This window comes from Chenopodium album, chromosome 17 (assembly GCF_948465745.1).
Source record: "Chenopodium album chromosome 17, dcCheAlbu1.1, whole genome shotgun sequence".
Lineage (NCBI taxonomy): Eukaryota > Viridiplantae > Streptophyta > Magnoliopsida > Caryophyllales > Amaranthaceae > Chenopodium > Chenopodium album.
Genome location: NC_137850.1, coordinates 50,061,125 through 50,087,478, shown reverse-complemented (window position 1 = coordinate 50,087,478; position 26,354 = coordinate 50,061,125). Strand labels below are relative to the sequence as shown.

The window sequence follows — 26,354 nt, the reverse complement described above, 5'->3', positions numbered from 1 at the left end:
TGTTTCTGGTGCTGTTACCCCTTCTAGGGGTTTGAGACAGGGGGATCCTTTATCCCCGTACTTGTTTATCATGGTTGTAGATGCTTTCTCAGCTCTCATCGGGAAAGCGTCGGATGATAGACTTATTCATGGGGCCGGAGCTAGTAGAAGAGGGCCAAAAATTACTCATTTTTTCTTTGCAGATGACAGTTTGCTTTTTGCAAGAGCCAACCAAGAGGAATGCGAAAAATTGTTGATATCCTCAACATATATGAAGCCGCTTCCGGACAGAAAATTAACTATGATAAATCGGAGGCTTATTTCAGCAAAGGCGTATGTTTGTCGAGCAGGACGAGTTAATTGATTTATTAAAAATGCGTGTGGTCGGTGGACATGATAAATACCTTGGCATTCCTAATGTGCTTGGTAGATCTAAGAGACTAGTGTTTTTGGCTCTAAAAGACAAAATCTGGAAAAAGTTGCAGGGTTGGAAAGAGAAACTTCTCTCGAGAGCTGGGAAGGAAGTGTTTGTAAAATCTGTTATGCAAGCAATTCCTACTTATTTGATGGGGGTTTTTAAGCTGCCAATAAGTGTTTTGGATGAAATTTGTTCCTTGACTGCAAAATTTTGGTGGTGGTAATGCTGATGTTAGGAGGAAAGTACATTGGTTGAGGTGGGATTGCATGTGCAAACCTAAGTGTTTAGTGGGCTTAGGCTTTCGTGACTTGGGTGTATTTAATGAAGCTCTCCTTGGAAAACAAGCTTGGAGATTAATCACTTCTCCAAATACTCTGTTTGGGCAGGTGATGAAGGCCAAGTATTATCCTCATACGGACTTCCTTGAGGCCTCACTGGGGCTTAATTGCAGCTACTAATGGAAAACATATGGGGATCTAAATCTTTAGTAAAGGAGGGGTTGATATGGCGTGTAGGGGATGGCTCTACCATCCGAATCTTTGATGATTCGTGGCTATCCGATGAAGGGGCCAGATTTGTGCACACAGCAAGAATTGATGCCCCAGATCGAGTTTGTGACTTAATTGACGAACACACGAAAGACTGGAACTATGAGTTATTAGCAGAAAATTTTGATGCGGGTGATGTGAGGTGCATCCTTGCTATTCCGCTGTGTTCTCGAGCCTCGAATGATGTTCTTACCTGGGCCTTCTCTAAGGATGGTCATTACATGGTGAAAACGACTACATGTTGGGTAAGTCGTGTGATTTAGATGCCTATCATCAAGCTTGGGTTGATGTGTGGAACATTGGGACAATACCGAAAGTGAAGCTCTTCCTTTGGAGAGCTTGTACTAATACTCTTGCTACTCGAGCCCTGCTGTTCTATAGACACTTGGTGGATACGGATGCATGCCCTTAGTGTCCCAATACTCCCGAATCCTTCAACCATGCTATGTTTGATTGCCCTGCAGTTAGTGACTTGTGGCGTGAGTGTGACTGCTCTGATTTGCGAGAGGTTGATCCTATGGCAGATTTCAAAGATGTTCTGGTAGCTTGGAGGAAAAAGGATGCAAAAAGATGCCTTGTTGGGGTGGCTCTAATGTCGTACATTTGGAGTAGAAGGAATGATAAGGTTTTTAACAATAGAGAGGTGCCTCACCTTGTGGTTTGCGAGAGAGTGAAGAGATTAGTAGAGGATTGTGATAAATATGCTACTCGATCTCATTTATGGTATTTCCAGCAAACGTCAAAGAGGGAGCCCAAAGCATTGGCGCCCTCCCCCGCCTGATTTTGGATGTGAAATTAAATTGTGATGCCTCGTTGAAGGATGAAGGGTGGATAGGTTTGGGTGCGGTGATAAGGAATGCTGATGGTGAGGTCTTGTTTGCGGGAGTGCGTCGCACTAGAGGTTATTGGTCTCCAGAAATTGCCGAGTGTAAGGCCACATTCACTTTGGGATCAAGCTCGCACGTCGCTATGGTTACAAGAAGATTGTGGTGGAATCGAATAGCGAAGTGGTTGTCTCTCGTCTCTTAAAAGCGACTACTTTTCTCACTGATCTTGACTCCATTCTAGATGATGTCTTTTCTTTTTGTGTTGATTTTGATTTTGTTTCTTGGTCTCATGTGAAAAGGGATGGGAATAGCGTAGCTCATCACCTTGCTAGTTTAGTACCTTTCGGAACGGAACAAGTGTGGGAAAACTTTTGTCCTTCTGTTATTGCTCCGTATGTAACTATGGACAAGCCGTCCATTGATATTTAATAATAAAGGTACTAACTTGGTTTCAAAAAAAAAAAAAAAAAGGAATGGTTCTTTAATTAACATGTTAAGGGCCAAAGAATATTGAGCAAAAGTTGAAAATAGTTTTTCATTATTGTAGCAAAATAAATTAATTAAAGGGGAAAAAAAAAGTTTCTACCTCCATAATAAGCTACCTAGTACACTTACCTCTTTTTTTTAAGGTTGCATAAATATTTAGAGCAATATTTTTGTCAAAATTCTAAAAGTAACGGAGTACTTAAAAGTTTATTGACAAAAAGGACCAAAATATGACCTAAAAACCCGTTGGACATGTCATATCAATAGTCACGTGCTTCACCCTGACCCATTAGGGTAATGCTATATGCAGCTGCATATAAGCATTTAATATATTTACTTTTTTAGTATTAAATTGGGAATTTATAGATAATTCACAAGTAAATCGGTGTAATAAATGTGTATTTATTGTCTATTCTTTTCATTTTTAGCTTTTTATATACAGCTCTAAGGACTATATATATCTTTTTCCTTCATACTATATGTCTTTTAATTCACTAATATATGATTATTTGCCATTTAATATACCAATTCACAATTATTTCTTAGTGCTACAATTAAAAATTTATGTCGTAGGACTAATGTTCTAACAACTTAATTAGGCAATAAGCGTGGCATAACCTTATGGAATCATCAGTCATTTCAGCAACATCAAAATTCAAAAAGCTAACATGTACGTGAAATCTTATGGTACAAGTAAGAAAAATTTGAACTAGCTTTGAGCCACTTAGAAAGTGCTATAACATTTCTTAGTTGAACCAACTAGGAATATAATAACCAAGTAAGAAGCAAATATTCTTCAAACTTTGCTCAACAATAATACTCGTACCATTATTTTTTTGCTAACCAACTTACCTACTTTTAAAGTCTTAGCAACCATACTTTTTAATCTAGCTTCATATCATAACACTATAAATACCCCTTTCTCGTAAACATTATTCATCACAAAAATTTCATCCCTTTTAATTAGTAACATCTAACATACACCCTTAGACAACTTCTAATACAATTAAGTTGCACAAATGGCTTCTAAATTCATCCTCGTAGCTATCCTCATCGCCGCCTTGTCTATGTCAAGCATCGAAGGAGGCCGCCACCTTCTCCAAACAACAACGGTTCCTCAGACAGGGTTGCCCTCGATCCCAAACATGCCTAGTATACCAAATTTCCCTATGGCTTTCCCTCCAATTCCGAACATGCCTACTACAATTGCCTCCATTCCAAGGTTGGCTTTCCCTCCTATGCCAAACATGCCTTTTATCAACTTCCCTAATTCCATCCCGTCTCTCACGCCACCACCTTCCAACTAAGATTTCGAGTTTATACGTAATGCATGTACTGCCTTCTATGGGGTAGGATATATATACGGTTGTTTAAGTTTTGCTCTTCTATTTCTATATGCTTGGTTTGTATGGCCTTGTATTGATGTACTCTTGTATTTAATTTCCTTTTATATATAGAATAATTATGTTATTTTTACTTTTAATGAAAGAGTTTATTTTTACATAATGCACGCGTGAAGTTATTACGAGTATGAATATAATGATAGCTCTATACAAAATAATATGGTCTTATATTAAATTGAAGGACATAAAAAATTAAAAGTGCAAAATAGAAGAGCATAATTAAAATTTTGCATTGAAAGTTTACATGTTGAATGAACATACGTGTGGATTACAATTCTTTTATAAGAACAATAAAGTTTTAAATGATATAAAAACTTTAAATGAATTATAAGGACTTAAGGAGCATATTGCACATTATACTCCCAAAGTTTCAGATGTACAAACACAAACACTATAATAAGATCATTAATTTAAATCAAAGATATCGTTACAAAACCTCTCCCGCTAGTCACTACGCTTTCACGCAAATAAAATACCAAAAATAATACTATTGCAAATGATTTGAAACAACTTACTAGTACATAAAAGTGAAATATAACAATTAATATAGAGGAGTGAGTACTACTTAATTAGCTAAATTCTAAAAAATAATTTTAATAAGAAAAGAGTACTTTATGTTAGGATTGTTAATCGACCACATATTCATTTTAAAAATACGAAGTATTCCCCTCCGTTCTAGGATATCTAACACAATTAGTATTGTATATATGTCAGTGCACTAGTTTGACTTTATTTATATATAATTAAATATTAATGAAAATTATTTTAAAAAATATATTGTGAAATTTTATATTAATACCTATCTAACAACATATTTTATATTTCTCAAACAAAAAAAAAAGTACATATTTTATAATAAAATAGGTTTTATTATGTTAGCAAAAAATTATGATCAAATCTAATACGTACATAGTAAAAGTCCAACGTCCCATATATTATAGAACGAAGTAAATAAATGCTTTATTTTAAATGTAGATTCGCGGGTCGGGTCACGTTACATACTGACAAGTGTACCCCTCCTCACCTCAGCCCAGGTGAATATCTAAACCGGTTATAGCCCGTTACTCTCTTAAAAAAACCTAGTCGCAAATTCGCAATCATCAGAGAATAGTGAAGAAACACCCAGATCAACCAGAAAAAATGGGAATAGAGAAGGAGATTCTCAGGCCAGGCACCGGTCCCAAGCCGGTATCCGGTCAGAAAGTCACCGTTCACTGCACTGGTTATGGTATATTCTCTCTCCTTCCCTTTTCATTTTTTTTCTTGTAAATTATATAAAAAATTCTTAGGGTTTATTAGTGTTTTTGTCAAAATTATATCTATTATTCTTTAGCTAATTAATTCATGTTCATTAGATTATGCTATTTTTTATGTATAAAATTAAGTTTGGGCGAAAAAAGTAAGTTAAGTTCGGCAAAAATTAGTTAGTGCCATAAAAATTGATTGAAATTTTGGTTTTGGTAGTTCTAATTTTTACTATTAGATGTCTTATTTTATAATTATGAATTTGCAAATTTAATTGTGGTTAAATTTGCTAATTATGCTTGGTTAAATTGTGAAAATGGTGCAGGAAAAGATAGAGATCTCTCTCAGAAATTCTGGAGGTATAATGGGTTTTATTTCTTTTGTTTTAGCTAGTTTGAACTGCAAAATCAATACTAAATCCTAGTTAGATGTGTAGCTTATTAGTACTAAACGAATTTCGTTATGCTAAATCGTTTCGTTCACTTCGCTTTTATAACAGCACCAAGGATCCTGGGCAGCAAACATTTTCATTCAATGTTGGCAAAGGAAATGTGATTAAAGGTATGGTAGCGAAAAATTTCTACCCTTTATCCTTTAATTTGGTATGATGTGTTTCTAAATGTGTACTTTGTTGTGTATTTATAGTTTGTTGATAGCTTTTACAGTGATATCTTTGATGTCAAAACTAGTTTCTGTATTGTGAAAGATAATTTGACTTCTTGGTGTGATTTGGTATATGATAAGCAACCGAACTTTTTGATAGCCCGAGCTGAATCTTGCTTATTATGCTTCGTTGGCAAGCAGAATAGAAAATGATGATATAAGTTTGTTTGGCGTGGATGAATTTGCATCTAGTTGTTGTCTTCCTCTAAGGGCCTGTTCCGATTTATAAAAAACAACTGAACTAAGCTGATTGGGGCTGAACTGAACTTAATAGAGTTGAAATGAATTGTTTATGAGAAAAGGAAATTAGGAACTGAACTGATTGGAGCTGAATTGAACTGAAATTAAGCTGAACTACTAATGTGTGAAGAATATGTTAATTATTGTTAAGAGTGAAGAATATGTTAATTATTGTTAAGCCTTTCCTGATAGGTCATGCTAAAAATTACTTGTGGTAAAAAATATTTTCCTTGTGACTACAATAGACACACACCAAATTCCATCGTACATGTTTCCTCTTCCCTTGAGCAACTGCCCAATTGGGTTACGAGTCCAAAATCTAAAATTTCCTCCTATGCATTTTATCCTAACATTCCTATCACAAATCTGATAATTCGGCTGCTGGAAACCTGGTCAACCAAAAAAATTGAACTGATTAAGTGCAGAAATTGTACATATCTATCAGTTGAATTTACCTCATATATCACTTCTGCTGCCAATCTAATGCTTTTAATGGAATTGATTACAACCTTATTATCTTCTGCACGGTTTTGTGCTACCTTGTTATTGATCTGAAATATTCAGCTGGTTATTGAGTATTGTCTGTAATGATTTTTAGGTTGGGATGAAGGTGTGCTCGGAATGCAAGTGGGTGAAGTTGCTCGTTTAACAGTAAGTATCGCTCCTCTTATTATACTTTGTCACCAGTGTGCATCCCCTGCTGGATTGATCTGTTTGGTTCCAACACTATGCTAAACTAGTGCTTGGATAAAATGTGGCATTAATCCAAAGTCCCAACTTGAAACCATCCCAAACTGAATTTAGTTTTTGAAAGTTGAAATAGCTGTTTCTAGCATTATGTTGTCTGTTTTCTAAATTAACATTACATATTATAAACATAATCATATAAGTCATATTACTACTTATTTTGAGTTGATTATACAGTTTATATCAGATAACATTTGAAATCTCAAAGCCAACAATTACCTGAGTATGATACTGAACAAGCTTGAACCCTCCACTCAATACATCAGTTTCTCTAAATTCTGCATAAGATTCTCTCTTTAATGGTTATGCTCTGCATAAACAATTTTATTCTGTAATGGCTAATGAGAAGACTGATGGATTCAAAATTATTGTTCAAATTTTTAGTGCACTCCGGACTATGCTTATGGTGCTGGCGGATTCCCTGCTTGGGGAATACAACCTAACTCCACCCTGGTGTTCGAGATTGAAGTGTTGAGCGCTCAGTAATAAGCTGCTTACATTTTAGTAAAACCATTTTCACAAAACCAAGAATAAGATGCAGAACTATGGTTGTCTGATTATCTGCTTGACTTAACATGTATGTGCTATTGTTCAATGCTAGTATTCATCTTTGTTTGCATCAAGCCTTATAATAATCTCAATTGTTCTACCTACGAAGTAGACAAGTAGTGTTTTTTCCAATTCGCTCAGTTATTTGCAAAATGCAGTGCTGGTTACGAAGGGGAATTGTAGGAGGGTGGATTTCTGGGCATTTCAACTGCACATACAAAAACTTGAAAGAGATACATTGGTTGGGTACCTTGTTCATAATCGATTATGGTTGAGGTACTTTAAATAATATTCAACGTTCAAGGAAGCTGTTTGGGTGCCTGAGATCCCAGAAGTTTTACGTAGTAATTATATCTGATCTGATTAACTTTAACCATAATTATGTAACTCGAATCTAAAATTAAATCTTTATACAGAAAGTTTGTTCTTTTTATAAGCATGAATATGTAGATGGCTATGTTTGATTTGACTAATTTAAGTTGATTACGGAAATTACCCTAGTAGTCATGCTCACATATCGGATGGAGGATACAAATCATACAATTGATGGGTTTTCTAGTGCCTAAGCCTCCTGATAATGAAGTACGAGTAGTTCATAATAAGTTTTGATATAGTGAAAATTAAATTTAAACAAACTCTCAGAAAAGTTTGTTGTAGAGAATTTTATTTTATTTTTTCTTTTTTTTCTTCGAGGAAGAAAATAATTTTGATTTAGTGAATAAATTCGGATAAGTAATACTCCATATTTTTTATTTATTTTGAGGAACGGATAATTTAAGTAGTAATATTTATTTAGTATTACTTTGTTAAATTTAGTAAGAATAGAACATAGCCTTAGTCATTTAATCTCATTGTCTTTAATTCCAATTTGATATAAGTAATAATTAATGTACTTATAATCATCACATTCATGATCAACAAAATGAAATTGCAATAACCAAAAGTATAATGCATTGTGATTAGGTTAAGTTAGTGCAAGTAATTGAGGATTATACATTATCAATTGTTGATTGGCCTTAACAAAAAAATAAGAAATAAATAAATAAATAAAATAAAAGAAAAAAACCATTGAAAGCATTCATCAAACATAGTATACCAATCAGTCAATCACATCCCCTTCTATTTTTTATATAAGTAAAGCACTAATTTTTATTTTTATTTATTTATTTATTTTTAATATTAGATAAAACCCTTATAAAAAAAAATTAGTGCTTGAAGAAACTAATCTTTGATATCCCATTTTCCGCATATTAGTCTATAAGTGACTTCTTTCGGCTTAATGTGTAATAATATGTCTACTTTGTCTTTAAAAATATTAACATTTTTACATATTATTTATCATTGTTCTAAAGGAAAATTTTAAAATTTATTTTCGTCAAATATATAATGAATCTTTTTTAATCATAGCCAATAAACAAAATATACTTTCTAAAAATAAATCATGATTATATTCTCCACGAGGTGGTTGACGAAAAAAATCACTCACCCTCACGCCTATGGGTAAAAATTAACAAAAGGAGAGTTGATTGGCCAAACTTTAGATTATGTAATTACATTAAACTAAATAATCTAGTATAATTAATTCATCTTTGACTATAATATGATTTAATTATCATCACAATAAAGAGGGAATTCCTAAAATTAAGGCTTTTAATTTTGAAATAGTGAAATGAAATTAGTGGGACCTATAAATGTCACCAAAATGGTAGACCTTATTATGTGACAAATGAACTTGCTTAGCTACTTTGGTGTTTGTTCCCTCCACTTGAAGCAAATGGCTAATGACACCAAGCGTGTTATTGTTAATAATTTAATTCATTATAGCTTAATTGAATTTATTATCATATATATAGGTGGTGAATTATCAATTGACCCACAACGATTAATAGATTTTGAGGTGAAGAGATGAAGTATTTGTGAAGCTTGATCATGTTTTAGGCACGAGTTACAGTTAAAAGAATGATTTAATTCTATTAAATTCGAATGTTTAAGCCGGAAATTATTAAGAAAAAATATGAATAATAGTTCACTCTCTAAAAGATATCAATTTTACTTATCTTAGTTACTATAAGTATAATCATTTAACATACAACAATATAACCACTACTTAATTAAGATATATACTATCATACCACTATAAAACATGTCGCACCAGAGCTAATCAAAGAACTGCAACCAAGCACCAACATCATACTTGAACCTATTTCTTAGCTTGAGATTGGATCTTCGAGCAACTCTCTAAGGTTTCCCAACAGAATTTAGATCAAGCAAGTAGAGGTGATAATCAATAGCACTGTCTTGCCGGCCTAAAATACACTCAATAAGCCCAATATTATTTTACGGGTTTAAGCATAAGATTTTATACAAAAGCTTGGTCCGAACTTATTATTTTTATCACCTCTACAAGCATGTTGAATACTTGTATCTCACTGTTAGATTTCGGGAAAACTTCTTTGGTTGGAGTGTGTACCATTGAATAATATATATAGTGTTACAATACTAGTCCTAATCATGTTAGGAAACCTAGTACGATAAGAATACAAACTATATCACAAATATATACAAATATATCCTACTCTGCGACAAATATTATAATAATCCTATAATATCTATCACACCCCCGCAGTCGTAGCGGGAGGAGGGCGTACGCTAAGACTGGATCTAAAGTCCAGAAATAAATCTCGTGGTAGGCCTTTAGTGAAAATGTCTGCAAACTGATATCTTGAAGGGACATGTAGAACCCGAACTTCACCCAATGCAACCTTTTCTCGAACAAAATGTATATCCATCTCCACATGTTTGGTGCGTTGGTGTTGTACTGGGTTGCCAGAAAGGTAGATTGCACTGACATTATCACAATAAACAATAGTAGCCTGCCGTAGAGGACAATGTAACTCAAGTAAAAGATTACGAAGCCAACACGCCTCTGAGACAACATTCGCGACGCCTCGATATTCTGCTTCTGAACTCGACTTAGACAAAGTGTGCTGACGCTTAGATGACCAAGACACGAGGTTGTCCCCAAGGAAACAACAATAGCCCGATGTGGACCGTCGAGTATCGGGACAACCTCCCCAGTCAGCGTCAGTGTAAGTAATAAGTCGATGAGAAACAGTCGGATATAAATGTAAGCCGTGATCAATGGTACCCTGAACATAACGCAGAATGCGTTTTAATGCCTCATAGTGAGGTTCCCGGGGATCATGCATAAAAAGACACACCTGTTGTACCGCATTGCAATATCTGGCCTAGTAAAAGTGAGATACTGAAGAGCACCTGCTAAACTGCGATACAAAGTAGGATCCCGAAAAGGTGGCCCTGCATCTGCACTAAGTTTGGACTTAGTGTCAACTGGAGTGGCTGCAGGTTTACAAGAGGCCATACCTGCACGCTCTAAAATCTCCCGGGCATACTTTTCCTGTGAAAGTAGCAAATAAGAAGGTTTTCGGGTTACTGCAATACCCAAAAAATAACTAAGAGGACCCAAGTCAGTCATAGGAAACTCAGTTTGTAACTGAGATATGATCCCTGCACGCAACCTGTCAGATGAGGTAGCTAATATAATATCATCAACATAAAGAAGCAAATATGCCATATCATCACCCTGTCGGAAAGTGAAGAGAGAAGTGTCACTCTTAGAAATGACAAAGCCCAACTTAATAAGAAAATTTGCAAAGCGTTGGTACCAAGCTCTAGGAGCTTGCTTTAAACCATAGAGAGCCTTGCGGAGACGACAAACATGATTGGGCGCTCTCTGATCTAGGAAACCCGGAGGTTGATGCATATAAACAGTTTCTTGCAAGTCACCATGTAAAAAGGCATTTTTGACATCTAGTTGATGTATCGACCACTTTTTAGCCAAGGCTAAGCTGAGAACAGTACGAATAGTGGCCGGTTTAACTACCGGACTGAAAGTCTCATCACAATCCACACCAATTTCCTGCGACCTGCCATCACATACAAGACGAGCTTTGTGCCTTTCAAGGTCACCATTAGACTTGTATTTATGCTTAAATAGCCACATACAATTGACAACATTCACCCCCGCAGGCCTAGGCACCAATTCCCATGTCCCTGTTTTAATTAAAGCACTATATTCATCATTCATCGCCGCATTCCAATTATGGTCATTTAAAGCTAGTTTATAGGACTTTGGAAGTGGTGATTTATGAAGATGGGGACCCGAAGGTTGAACTGTGAGGTTACAATATTTCGGGTTCGGTTTAAAAATACCCCGTTGACTACGGGTGACTCGGGGCGAGGGAGGTGGTGGCCGAGTGGGTTGTATGGGAGGAATGCCACGCATAGGTGGTGGAGAGTAGGCGGGTGTGGAGGCAGGGCTGCTGGGCGTACAAGGTGGCTGTGGGTGGGGCAGCGCCGTGGGCAAAGGAGTCCGCGGGCTGGCCGTGGCTGGGTCAGTGCTGCCGCGGACTAGTCTGCTGGGCAGGAGAGGCGTGAGAATTCTGCTGGGCAGAATTTGTTTGGGTGCGTTGTGGGCTAAGTGGAAGGGTAGCTGGGCCTCGTGAGTTTGGGCTGCTGATTTGTGGAGAGGTAGGTGTATTTGGGCTTACTTGTTGTGGGCTGTGGAGTGTGGGATGAAACCAGTAAGGGGATGGAGAGTCATCACCTAAAAAATAATATTCTTGGCTACGAAATTGAGTGATATTTCGGAAAGGAAAGGTCGCTTCATCAAAAGTGACATGACGCGATATGATTATTTTATTGGTGGTGAGATCGAGACACCTATACCCTCTATGGTCAATAGGATAACCCAAGAACACACACGGTGTAGATCGAGGAGCTAATTTATGTGGAGCTATTGCAGACAAATTAGGAAAACAAAGACACCCAAAAATACGGATATGATCATACGAAGGAGTTTTTCCAAACAAGGCAAAAGCAGGAGTATTGTTTTTAAGGGCTTTTGTTGGCAAAATATTTAGAAGATAAGTGGCCGTTTCAAGAGCATAAAACCAATACGAAGGGGGAAGAAACGCATGAAAGAGAATTGTACGCTTAATATTATTAAGTGTGCGAATCATACGCTCGGCTTTGCCATTTTGTGAAGAAGTGTGTGGACAAGAAAAGCGGAAGAGCATTCCATGGTCAATACATTTTTGCTTAAATGGGTCATTGTCAAATTCCCTACCATGATCACATTGAAAACATTTAATCTGACGTTCAAATTGGGTTTCAACATATTTTCGGAAATTGATAAATGATTGAAAAGCTTGGGATTTGTATTTTAGAGGAATTGTCCACACAAAATGAGTATGATCATCTAATAAAACTAAATAATATTTGTGACCTTGAGCACTACGAATAGGAGATGTCCATAAATCGGCATGTATAATATCAAAAGCACAAATAGTAGTATTATTAGAATTTTCAAAGGGAAGACGGGTATGTTTTCCTAATTGGCATGAATTGCAAAACGAGGAGTCATGCTCCTTATTACAATAAATATGATTTTTAGACTTAAGATAGCTAAAAACTTGAGCTCCAGGATGTCCTAGACGGCTATGCCAGGTAGAAGGTGAAACAGCAGTAAGGGAAGTAGCAAGACAATTTGATGGAGTGGACTTGGTGGTTCTCACTGGATATAGGTCTCCCGAACTATCACATCTCGTTATTATTTTCCCCGTACGAAGATCCTTCACAGAAAAACCAAAAGGATCAAACTCAATAGACACAGAATTATCAGTGGTAAATTTACAAACTGAAATAAGGTTTTTAATGAGTTCAGGTGCTAAAAGGACATCACGAAGAACGAGAGGTGTTTTAGGATGGGGAAGGGTGCTATGACCATAACCTGTTACTGGAATACGATGACCATTACCAACTAAAATATGATTTTTAGTGCTTAAATTAAACAGGGGTAAGAGATTACCGGCATTATTCGTCATGTGAGATGTTGCACCCGAATCCACATACCACTGATTGTCGGGATTTGGAAGTGTCATCGTGGAGAAAGAAGATGCCAATTCCGTTGGTGTCATGGGCTGCCCGTATTGGGCCGTGTATGCTTGCTGCTGCGAGGGTCTGGGCTGACCGAGAATAGACTGCTGCTGTTGGGCTGGAAATGGAGCAGGAGGCCTGGCCCATGTGGCTTGCTGAGCCCACTGCTGAAAACTTGCCCATAGTTGTTGTTGGCTTGGGCCTGATTGATTAGCAGGGGTGGGCTGGGCTGCCACGGACTGTTGCTGCGGGTTTTGCCCACGCCCTCTGCCTTTGGCTTTGGGTTTGCCACCCCTGCCCTTGTTGCCACGCCCACCGCCACCACCTCCTCTGCCCTGGTGCTGCGGCTGCTGCTGCTGGTGGGTGGCTGCCGCGGAGGTGGTGGTGATGTTATTAGTTTGCGTAACAAAAGCCTGTCCAGAGAGTTTTCCTTAGCCGACTTGCGAGACTCTTCGAGCAAAATTCGTGATCGTGCTTCATCAAATCCGGGTAGAGGGCGAATTTGAGTGATGGATTGAGCCACTCCATCATAGTCTGAGTCAATTAAACCTGCGCAAAGACGTAACACCAAAGTTCTCTCGGACACGGGTTGACCAACGTTAGCAAGTTGATCTTTTAGTTCCTTCAATTTCTGACAATAAGAAGACACATCTGGAAAATTCTCAACAAACAAATTGTTAAACTGATTTTCAAGATAAATAGCACGAATTTCACCATTGTCTTGAAAAATATTAGCGAGCCTATCCCAAGTTTCTTGTGCCGTAGCATTCTTGTACAACACCGTGCTTCGTAAATCTGCAGAAATTGTGTTATAAATCCACTTTTTCACAATTGAGTCAAGGCGGTTCCACTGCGCCGTGGTGAGGTCCGTAGGACGGGGTGATTTTGGATCTATATGGTCGATAACATTGCAGGAATGACAATGAATCTCAAAGAGTTCTACCCAACTACCATAATTCCCTTTGTCACGATCAAGAATTTCAGGCACCTCATTCTTGATATTGCTAATAGAATTAGCAGGGTGATAGTCGTTGGAAGGTGGAGGAGGAGGAGGTGATGGGGCAGGTTCATCATCTTTTGCCATTGTTAATTAAGGAAAAGAACAAAAGGCTGCTACTGGAGAAACAACAATCGTCAATCTTGCGGCAAGAAGGACAAAATAAGGTAGCAAATATGGTGATGAATTACCACGTGAAAGAAGAGTTTGCGGAAGAAAGGATCGGAATTTTTTAGGAAAAAAAAAAAAAAAAATTGTGGAACCCTAAAAAATTCTAGGCTGTGATACCATGTTAGATTTCGGGAAAACTCCTTTGGTTGGAGTGTGTACCATTGAATAATATATATAGTGTTACAATACTAGTCCTAATCATGTTAGGAAACCTAGTACGATAAGAATACAAACTATATCACAAATATATACAAATATATCCTACTCTGCGACAAATATTATAATAATCCTATAATATCTATCACTCACTAATATTGCCCAACTTTGAAAATAACAATAATTACTAATTCGATTGTCTTTGTCAACTTGCAAAGTACATTTTACAGTGACATACGTTATTTTGTGCCTTTGTGGGTATCAATCTATCAATGAATCAATCTCCATGTCAAGTTTAAATCCTCCACTTAAAGATCATCAAAAGTGATGTGGAAATTTATTTAAATCTAAAAACTAGATAATTGGATTAAGCATACATTTCTGCAAGGTTAGTGGAGAGCGAACCCCATTTTAGGATTAAAGAAATTAATTACATTTACTTGTGGAACAAATGGACTATTTGTAGTATAGTAATAGGATCATGAATTAATGACATAATGTACTTTCTTGATTGGTATTTTGACTCCTCCCATTTCAACTATGATAGAAAAACTTAGTTAATAGCATGAAACTAGTTTTTGTTTGTGCTAAGTAATACGTATTTGTTTATCTAGATGTTTGAGTTATATGACTAAATTATTACTTCGGATTATTCTACATAAATTTTTAATGTTCCGATATTTAGTTTATGTCACAAGATAAAGAGATAAAACCGTAAAAGGGGATATACACCACATAAAATTGAATACTTTTTTGTTGTAAAACTATGTACTATCTCACGATTAGATACTTTCTATTTACACTTTATATCAAATTATTGCAAATAATATAAAATGGAAGTAGCACATATATACTCATAAAATATGAAAACATCATATAGTTGATGTTATATATGACTGCCTAATTGGCGGCCAGTATAAAGTTCTTTGGCATTTCATAGATGAACATTATCTACTGCACGTCGGCACATGTACAATTGTATAAAAAAGAAACAAGTGAAAATACAACACATGCACAATTTTAGTATTGTACTGTTTGTTACGAGTACCATGCATAACAATTATAGATTTATGGAATAATCTTAGGTGGACATTTTCTAGGGGTAAAAGATATATATAGAACTCTACAACCATTATGAACCATACATGCAATAATTATACGGAGTAACATTTTATAAGTTTAAACCTTATTTTTCATAAAAAATGCTAGATACGTGTATAAGTACGAGTTTCAATCAATCATACTTTATAATTGATAAAACACTATATACAAAATAAGAGAAAACTACTAGATTATTAATATCAATCATTTCTATTCACAAATTCAATTTAATTAGCAAAATTGAAATTAAGTCAATAAGTAGAAATAATTTTAGTTAACTAAAACTAAGGTGGTAAACACACTTCTAATCAATAAAGCTTTGAAGGGATGGTATATTATACCAGAATAAATCAATCTCACTCAAAATAATGACTTAAAAATCAATTTCCCAAACTTTATATCTTATGATAAACTGGTTTGACAAATTGACATGGATGTCTCACCCAACTTCATCAACTTATCCATCATTCTTACTTAAAAAGATGCACACCAAGGCACCACCTACTAGTTGTTTTTTTGTTTTTTTTGGACTTCCCCTCTTTCATTTTTTGCTCAAATTGTTAAACATGCAAATTTGGTAGATTTTTTTAGACTAGGAGAATAATAACATATCACACTTTCACACCAGCAACTTTTTACTCCACATATTATAAGAAATCGTTTTATTAATCTGATTTTTACTTATCTTATCATACCTTATTCGTATTTATAAAAAATTATTAAATTTTATTTTAATTATCAATAAATTGAATTTAGGTAACCTTATACTGTTATACGTCCTAAGTCGAACTTTCAGAAACAAAAATAGCATGTGCTATTTCATATTTTATACTCTTACCGTCCCCTTTTGATAGTCCCTTATGGGCATTTTTCACGGGAATTAATAAACACAAATAAGAATAGTTAAATTTAATTGAAAAAGTGAATTGACATTGGGTATGTAAACAAACAGAGAGAGAAAGTAATAAAAGTATATGGGAAAACAAAATTTATATGGAAAAGTTAAATTTGCACAAATATTGTTGTAAATTGGAGGGAATTTTGATAAAAATTTAATATTAATAGTTGTTGGAAAAAACAAATGGGGTGAACATTTTGAGACTAAAATTTGTCCATATAAGACTATTAAAAAGGGACGGAGGGAGTATGTTCTTTATTAGTATTATACTCTTTATTCTTTAATGGCATGTCATTAAAGAGTTTGGCAAAATATTACCCCCGTGCGGTTGACTCTTTTGACACTGCATACAAAAAAGGTTGGGGGTAATCCAGTGAGATCACATTTTATCTTCTTTGATTTAATTTTAACAACATAAAAATAAAAAAAAATAAAAAAAATTCTATAAAATCATCCTTCTGCCTTCTCACCCCTTTTTGACTGTTGTATTCTCACCCTCTTTCTCTCTCTCTTCACCCACCATTTCTCCTGAACTCTTTCTTTCTCCCTTTATTTGCAGTTTGCAGTCAGTAATTGGTTCATCCGATCAAACTACTCAGCAATTTCCCATCTTTTTCATTCACCTGAAATTAGTTGGTAAGTTTTGATTTTTGTTTTGAATTTTGGTTTGGTAAGATGAAAGAGATTAAGAATTGATTGTTTGTTTGGTGAATTGTAGCTGAAGATAGGAGATATTTACCCAATAGTTAAAACCCCATGTTTGTTTTGTCTATTAATTCTTAAAATTTTTATGGGTTTGAAATAAATTTATGATTTTGTGTGTACCCATGATCTCAAAGTGTCGTTAGTTAATTATGAGAATTAGGGTTTTTGGTAATTGATATGATACTGAAGAAAAGATGACGGAAGTTAGATTGAATCTTGATGTTTAGTTATTTCCTGTATAAATGTATAATTATCTTACAAGTACAAAGAAGAAAGTAAAGTGATTACTTGGTAATTTTATACACCGTAATTATTAATTTGCTGCTTCAAAGTTTGTATTTACTTCATTATTATTTAAATTGTAGCTTTAAAGTTTGTAGCCTCATGAATTAGTATCATAGTATGTGAATTTAGTTTATGTATGTTTTTGTTGTTCTGAAACTTGAATTATACTTTGTGGCTTGTTATACTTATAGCATGATTCTTTATTACCTTTCTTCTTAGTGTTTACTGATTGAAGGTTAGGCTGTGTACATATTTAGCTGCCTTGCCGCGAATGGCGGAATTTATACTGGTTATTGTATTAGGCTTGTTGCTCTTTCGTCCCCTGTAGATATCGGAATTCACACTGGTGGTTGTTGTTGCTGTTGTTGTAGCTCTTTCACCCCTTTCGATATGAGAATCCATACTGGTTGTTGTTTCTGTTTCATCTAGAAAATCGTATATTGTTGTTAAACTGCTGTCATTTTTTCGTGCAGGATCTTTATTTACCTTTAGGTTTTGTGATTTCGCAAACTTCAGGGATAGGGGAAAAACAGCATGTGTTGGTTCTGCTCTTCCATTGATGTACACCGCTATGTTATCTCTTTGAACTTGTACTGTAAGGTTATCCTGTAAAGTGTCACCCTTTTGCCGTTAATCTTCAATTACTCATTAACTGAATTTTCCGTCACTTACCATGGGATCTAACCACGTCGCCGTTGTTCCCTGGTTCTGGTACATTATTATCTAGATTTAAGAATAGATATAGAGTTGTTCTAGTTTAGAACTTGTAGCATTATTGTGTCTTCCTTCTTTGTCAGTGTTTAACTACCATTCCACTAAAATATCCCTTTGGTGTCATTCTCCTTCAGTAATTCGGCCTCTTTTATATCCTTAGAAATCATCCTTCTGTGTTTGTAGCAGTGGTAGTAGTATTTCGGCCTCTTTTATAGCTCATTTTGAGGGTATTATCTGAAAGGATTTAGTAGTAGTTATGGTGTGTCAAGGAGCAAGCCAGTCAAGATTTCGGGCATTGAAGCATGAGAATGGGATCGCAGGAAAAGCAACCATAATAGTTAGAGTTATAGCTTGTTTTCAACTTTTGCAGGATTGCCAGGTATGTATTGATCACTCCCTTTCAACTCAATTTGATGCATTGTTTTCTGCTATTTGAGTATCTATTGATGATATTCATTTTTTGTTGCCTGCAGGCTGAATATTTTCGTCATTTGCTTAAACCTGTAACGTAGATTGGATTTGCACTAGCTGTTGTTAGTTTTCTGTTGAATATTTCGCGTTTTTTTCTTCTTTATTATAATCTTGAGGGAGAGGCTGAATAAATCATATTGAAGCATCTATAATATTGGTTAGTATCAAAACTTATTACCATTCATTCTCGTAAAAAATATTCATCTGGTTTGTGTAATAGTTGATAAAATCTCTCCCTTTCCAACTTCAGGTGGGTTTTTTCAGTTTAATGGTTGAGCTGAGTAGCTCTTGGCTTTGTCAGCAACATTTTCCTTTGGAATCATCTGCTTTCAGAAACTGCATGATTGCACCCGTTGAGCACAGGCAACACGAGTTTTTGCCTGCTTCTAAAAGCCCTTGCAGGGTTTCAGCAAACTTGGACTTGAATGGATTTGGGTATTCTGGATATCCCGAAACAGGCCTTACTATTGAAGGTTATGGCTCAATACAAAAATCTGTTCCCCATTCTCAGACCCCACTTACTCAAAATCAATATCACGGAGAACAGAATACTCTGTTTCCAGCTAGAGTTGCTGGTGGTGAGAAGCCATCAACGTGTGAATTACCTTCTGCTCAACAGAAGAAGTTTCTCATTTTTGATCGGTCCGGAAATGAAACTCGACTTATCTTTAGTTCTCTGTGTCCTCGGGTGGAGAATCTTACAACTCCACTAACTACTACTTATCCTGCTTGGAATCGGCCAGCTGAAGAGTCATTTGGTGCATGCCACCAATATCTTGCTGAAAAACAAGGAAGAATCATCGAACAAGCTTGGACTAAGACACCTGCTTTATGTGAGGAGTCAGGTGAAAATGAAATTATTGACGAAATCAGTGAAATGCGTGAAGACACAGAAGAAATTAATGCCTTGCTTTATTCTGAGGATGACAATGATGATAATGATGATGGCTTGGACGATGATGATTGTGATGGTGAGGATGATGATGATGAAGTGAGCAGCGGTCACTCTCCATTGGCCAAAGAGATCAGAGATTGTGAGAAGCAGGAGGACCAAGAGGGTGAAAAAGATTTTTATAATCAAGTGGCTAGTTTAGAAAGATCTTCAAAGCGACAGAAAGCCCTTCATGGTGGGTTTAACAGAATGCGGCATAGCCCTGCATATGAGGATGTCAATGATGGAGGTTTCATTGATGCTCTCAGTGAGCGAATGTGTCCTACGATTGGTACCAAGAGACCTAGACAAGATAAAATCCATGATACATTGAGAGTTCTTGAAGGTATAATTCCTGGTTTGACGAGCAAGGATCCATTAGTGATCCTAGACGAAGCCATCAGCTATTTAAAAGGTTTGAAGTACAATGCTGAGACCATGTCATCAGGAGATCCAGATAGCTCCAGCTCCTACGAACTAACGAACCTCTAAATTGAACATCCTTAGTCACAGTCCAAGCTATCTGTTTAACGTACTACTCAAAGCCAGAGTGAGGAACTCTGCTTGTAAGTAGGTCCTTTTACGCTGTTATTTTCTTCTACTGGGATTGTACATAATTGCGTAATAAACACGTAGCAAGAGGGTGCAAAGATGAGATCTACGGCCTCAGGTCTAATCCAATGGTGGTCATAATAGCACGAAATGAGGCCTCGTTCATTGTTGACGAGTAATGATAGTAATACCTTTTCGGGTGTCGAAAAAGTCTTGGAATAGAACGCATGGGGGATGACTAGTGCTTGTTTGTGCTGGAAAACGACCCAAGGCAGGGACCCTGAAATTTGAAGGAAGAAAGACTAATATGGCTTCTTAGCAGCATGCGCATTAAGTTAAAAAAGGCCCCCACTTTTTATTTTTACCTCTTATTATTCTTTCTTGAGCTTTCATTTCTTTAAAGAGGGCCCCTTTATCTTTTCTTTGCTTTTCTTTCTTAGCCTGAATTGATTAGGCCCCATGCTTTTCATAAGCCCTTGTCTTAAAGTGTTCTCTTAGTGGTTTACTTAGTTACTGTCATGAGTTTGTCTGTAATATATAATTATGTATGTTGCTTTTGTGATTAGTATACTTTGATCATGTACCTTATTTGCACTCAGCAGAATGGTTAAAAGACGAAAAACCCGGCTAAAAATGAATTTCGAGCGTTCCCGAGGGGGTACGCTTTAAGGGGTAAATCAGTAATTTTACACATCACGACGTATTAGAGTATTGTACTGTTGTATTGTAGTGCAATTTGTTTAGTGAGGAAATGAAATGAAATGTCATGTTACATCTTTTGTGCACCAGAAGAGGATGTCTCCTTGCTATTTGGATGAGGGATTTTTGGGACCCAATTAAGATCATAATAGATTTGTAATTGAGAATTGTTGGCTAAAATGTGGGGTTACATACCTTTTTATATTATAAGAATACAAAATGAAATTATGGTTAAATTCATGGCGGTGGCTTGTTTATAATTTTGTGCACCCACCTGGCCTTGCTTCTTATGGTTTTTCTTCAAGTCAATGATTAGGGTATTTTAGTCTTTTTCTCATGGATCTAATCATCTACTTTTATAACTTAGCAACTATATCTATAATTTGACCTAGGAATTGAATGACAGAAATGCATATGAAAGTAGATATTTTTGGGATGAATGAAATCTATTGATTTTCAATATTGATTTTGGAATCAATTACATACATGTTTAGTGCAACATAACAATAATTGCATGTATTTTTTGACTAGATGTGTTTCCAGTGTTTATAAATCGAGGTTAATGTACGTCTTGTTAATCTTTTAAGACCTCTATTATCTCATAATGTAGACATGTACTAAAAATAAGTCTGTTAGATTAAGATAATTTCATTTAGATTGCATTCAAGTGGTGTGTCATTTAGATGGATTTGGGTCAATTTCGAGTATAATGTCTATTAGATTTTTATGATAAACTGTTTAATTAAAGCCATAATCAATTTCAAATAGTGATCAAGTCGAGTTGGTATGGACCACATGGTTTCAGCTTCCAATCAACTTCACATATCTAGATTTGTGTATAGTATCAGGTATAAATCAGGTCATTCACGCTCAATCAATTAACCACTTTTACTTACATTGTTACACTAATAAGGAATATATAGTGTGTACAAATTAGGCAGATTTAAAAAAAGTAACTCTTCCATGCATGACTTATTCCATGTTAAATCCTTTGTAGTGTGAAAATGATTAAGATAGATCTTGAATTTACCTAATATGATGTTTAATTGTCTATAATTTGGACTTAGTACAAGTTAAAAAGAATTATGCATCATACAACTCACTTCAATGAGTAATCTTTTCACCCTTTTTAAGGCTGTCTTTTATGGACTACAGAAGAAAATTTTATAAAGTTACAAAAAAATGAGTTTGATGTGGTGCCAATAAGTACCAAAGATTTCGCGTGATTGCAATTTACCAAAAAGTATTACTCACTTTTTAAGTCACTGGATTTTTGAAAAAGAAATAAATTTCAGTTTTATTTTTATTTTTGATAAGCTTACTTTTAAAGCCTTCAATTAAATTAGAGTTAATGCTAGAATGATGTTGTTTCTGTTCATGATTAACAAGTTTAAATAGTTTCTTCCATTAGCTTTTCATAAAGAGAGGCTCCTGTCATCCCCGTTCCTGGAAATTTATAGGCCCTAGGCATAATGTAAGAAAATAGCCCCTTAATTACGTAAACAAATTATTTTTTTATACGCAATAGCTTTAAATATAAGACAATGAAAATATCTTATATTATTTGAATAGTAAGTCTCCATGCACAATACTAGAGTAATAACTTTGCATAATGTTTCGGTAATTGAATAAATATGAAACGGTGTAATTGAAAAGATTAATAATTTAGAGCAGATACTCATAGAATCCGGAAGATTAGAAGAAGAAGTGAAGAGGTTATATTGCATTGTTATCTCCACCTAATTGACATTTAAGTAATTTAATGTTAACTAGCTTTTTGGCCCGTTCAATACACGGGTTGTTACTTGGGTTAATTATTTTCATATGTAGGTATGCTTTTATACGAAGTAATTGTTTTATTTCTAAAACTTAAAAGAAAAAAAGAGTGAGAGTAGAACTGTGAAGAAGATGAAGGAATTTAGTTTTATATATATATATATATATATATATATATATATATATATATATATATATATATATATATATATATATATATATATATATATATATATATGAAAATTGTGGGATATGAAATGACATATTAGTTTAAATTATATTTAAAGTCTATGAGATTAAAAGACAATTTTTATTATAATTCATATGAATATTTTATGTGTACTAATTAATTGAACTTTATTTTACTATGGTGGAAATGAAACACTTCATTTTCTTACTTGAATTTGCAAGTTGTACAATGCATAAAGACTTAAATATTAAGGGAGGTGACATGTGGCATATAGGGGTATTGAGTGACTTGTGATGCCATGTGTCATATGAAAAATTTATGGTTTGTGTTTTTATATACTAAGTATAGATTGCTAACTAAATGCGGTAATTATCTTTTTAAAAAGTAGTTTTTCCTAACGAGTAAAAACTACAGAGTAAAATTCTACAACTATGTAAACTTTTTTTTTTTTTTTGAACCCCTTTCTGGCGTGGGCCCTAGGTGCTCGCACTCGGGGCCTACCCCTCCGGGCCGGCCTTGCTCCTGCTTTAAAAGGGAAATAGTCTCCCCTTTTATTTTCCTCTTTTTCTTTATTTCTTTGCTTTTTTCTGATTTCGGGAATAATATTTTGTTGATGAAAGTCATATTCTAGTTTTTATTTATTCCTAAATTCTAGATAAATTATATGACATACTCCTTTTTTTTGGAGAAATTATATAACGTACTCTTTATAAAGGTAGAATTAAAAATAGCCAGGGATTTTATTTAGCTATAATAGAATAAAGTTGGTTTTATAATATTTTATTTGTTTCGGACTGTTTATGTACAAGTACATACATAAACCTATGCAATGTGTATTTCAAAGCATACGAAACATAAAATTAATATTTGTTAAAAAAAATGATCCAACAATATATAGTACACACAAACATAATAATTTTTTTGAAACAAAAAATTAAATCTTTTATGTTTTTATAAGAAAACGTGCTTAAAGTTAATGCATAATCCAATTAATAATCAAAATGTTGTAGATATATAACATTGCGAAAAAGCAATGCTAAATGCAATCCTATTTTCTTTAGATACAAGCCCTTAATCTCATATTCTCGCATTTGTCATAATTAATCAACCATAAGAACACTGTAGTATAACTAGTATTCCAAAAAGGCAAAAAAAAAAAAAAAAAAAAATTACAAGAAAAGTTGAACGCTCATCGTCGCGACCGGCTCGGCTTGGCTTGACCTTAAAGTGACTGGTTAAGCTTGGCTTGGCTTGGCTCCAAACTTCAAATAATAGTCAAACTAAGCTTGAGCCAAGCCTAAGCAGCTAAGCTTCGGCTGAGACAAATTAAAGCCTGAAGGGGTCTATTAGACAGAATGATTGAGCAAAAGAATAACTAAATATGGATCAATGTTTTCATATTGCAGAAGATCAGGGCCCATTACCCCTCGAAAAAAAAAAAGTTTAGGGCCCATTAATCAACGAAAACTTTATGGCCCACCTGTATAAAGCCCATATGATAAGGTGTGAGCTAAAATAAGGCCCAAACTCAATCCACAAGTATTCAATAATTTATGCTATATAATTTTCACCTTATTTCAATAAGGATTTTGCTAATGAGCGCCCCGGGGCGTTAGATAAGGATAAATTATATTGGTTGAAATTGTATTAAGTTAGAAATTTATGACAAAATCACGCGTCGTTCGGTGTAATTAATGTTAATTTGCGCTCATTTGCTTTTGCCTTTCAATAACTTTACTTAAAATTGTTAAATTATAGCATCTTGATTCTGTAACAGCCAAATTATGAGATTTAGATATTTAGAAAATTTGCATGGAAACAAATCTAACAATTAACTCGTATAATAGTGATTTCTCTTATAATTAGCCTCAAAATAGTGAATTTTCTTATATAATAGCCTCAAAACAAGGCGTGACCTTGGTCAAATGATCACTTTGCACATCCTAATATCCTTTTATGATATAATTTCATGAACTTTAATTTAAACTTACAATACAATAGCAATAAACGCAAAAAATAAGACTATTTTATGAATAAAAGAGTATAATTACATACAATGATACTAGTAGTTTGTAGTTTTGCATCGCGACAAAAGACTGAAAACTCCTATTCACTAATGAATTTCAATTCAAGACAAAGAACATGATTTCACTTATATTGTATAATGGGTAACTTTTTTAGAATATGAATTGTCAATATTTTTTGTATCATAATCAATCAAGTTACCAAAAGTTGTTAATTTCTACCGAGTTGATAATTATATATGGAGTACTTGTGAAAGGTCTTAATAACAGTACACTAAAATTATCATCTTTCATTTTCAAGGGTCTTATATTCTTGAATTTATGTCCAATGTATTTCCTCTAATTTGGTCATATCACATCATAAATAGAACTATTTTGGATTCTCTGTCTATCATATAATTGCACACTACATATGGTATGTTTTTAATCATTGTAATTTCTTTCAATATGCAACGTACATAATTTCTTCAGGGCACTGCAATTTGTCTCTAATAGGTTGCGTTTTATAGTTGAGTTTTATTACATTTGACGATTAATTAACAATGCTAGTCTATTCAAATACGGGGTGTTTTACTCTCTAGTTTTGTGCGCGCAACAAATAAAGGGTCAATTGAAAACAACCTCTCTTACCTACTATCTTACCTTAGAAAGGACGGGAGTTTAACTAAAAACATTGCTTTCTAATAAAAAGCTCGCTGTAAGAGGTTTTCACATTATCTGAAGATGAAAATTCTGACAATATTATGGATCTGAAAGTAATGTGGTAACTCTGGTGCTGAATTTATTAGTGAATTAATAAGATGATCTTATTGATCTATGAAATTTCTGTTATCTCAATAATAAAGTCTGTTTTTTGAACTAGTCAGGAAATTAATAAGAGACGAAGTCTGAACTACTAGTCTACAACCAACATTTTGCTCTCTGTCAAAAGCGTATAGGTAACGAGCCGGACTGTATTCCAAATGAAGGATGAAGGCACACTTCTGAGTTCTGACAATCGTCCCAATGATGCACCATATGCAGCCAATGATGCACCTGTCATGTTGCATTTGTGTTATACTAGGGAAAATAGGCCCCCATGGTGTTCACTCTTCAGCACTTTATGATCCTACCTTACTACAAACGAAACGATAAAAAACTGAAGGCAACGACAGTAATACTTGAATCACATGTAATGTACTAAGGTAAGGCCAAAGTTCCAATTGGTCTGGTGTATGAATAAGAAAATTCATGCATCGTAAGGGAACTTACAAAATAATTGAGACAGAAAAACATATGTTTATTGATTATGGAACCCACTTCATTTTGGTAATTTTCCTTGGTTTTTCTTCTGAGAAGGGAGAAAAGGGAACAAAATCACCTGTTTTTCAAAGAGTTTTGTCAATTTTTCCGTCTATTATGAAGATTTCAACTTTCATGAGTCATGTAGAGTTAAGCAGGATAGGTCAGCAATGGATCCTTAATGTTTTAGTGATTCCGGAACTAGGAAGTTGTAAGGAAATGTGTGGTTGCTTGTCTTGAAAAGTTAATTCGTTTATGACCAGATATAAAAAGAGTTTGTTAAGTGGTTAGATAATATGAAACGGAGGAAGTATGTCATACTGTTTATAAAATTCAGCTA

At 34.8% G+C, this 26,354-nt stretch overlaps 3 protein-coding genes across 3 annotated transcripts; 2 read left to right on the top strand and 1 right to left on the bottom strand.

The window, feature by feature from the left end:
• The first annotated feature begins 4,721 nt into the window (after positions 1–4,721).
• LOC145588431 (peptidyl-prolyl cis-trans isomerase FKBP12-like) lies at positions 4,722–7,179 on the top strand. The gene is made up of 5 exons (XM_081645079.1): positions 4,722–4,889; positions 5,232–5,265; positions 5,406–5,467; positions 6,408–6,460; positions 6,941–7,179. The coding sequence occupies exons 1-5, from the start codon at positions 4,802–4,804 to the stop codon at positions 7,040–7,042; spliced, it is 339 nt and encodes a 112-aa protein (XP_081501205.1). The 5' UTR covers positions 4,722–4,801; the 3' UTR covers positions 7,043–7,179.
• Positions 7,180–12,686: 5,507 nt separating this feature from the next.
• Positions 12,687–14,147, bottom strand: LOC145589260 (uncharacterized). Its single transcript, XM_081645790.1, has 3 exons — positions 13,662–14,147; positions 12,996–13,476; positions 12,687–12,759 (listed from the first exon to the last, which is right to left on the bottom strand). Exons 1-3 carry the CDS (start codon positions 14,145–14,147, stop codon positions 12,725–12,727), a joined length of 1,002 nt encoding a protein of 333 aa, XP_081501916.1. The 3' UTR covers positions 12,687–12,724.
• Positions 14,148–16,857: 2,710 nt separating this feature from the next.
• On the top strand, positions 16,858–20,627 carry LOC145590098 (transcription factor bHLH143-like). Its single transcript, XM_081646841.1, has 4 exons — positions 16,858–17,022; positions 17,850–18,469; positions 18,564–18,718; positions 18,812–20,627. Exon 4 carries the CDS (start codon positions 18,830–18,832, stop codon positions 19,982–19,984), a length of 1,155 nt encoding a protein of 384 aa, XP_081502967.1. The 5' UTR covers positions 16,858–17,022; positions 17,850–18,469; positions 18,564–18,718; positions 18,812–18,829; the 3' UTR covers positions 19,985–20,627.
• Positions 20,628–26,354: the final 5,727 nt, after the last annotated feature.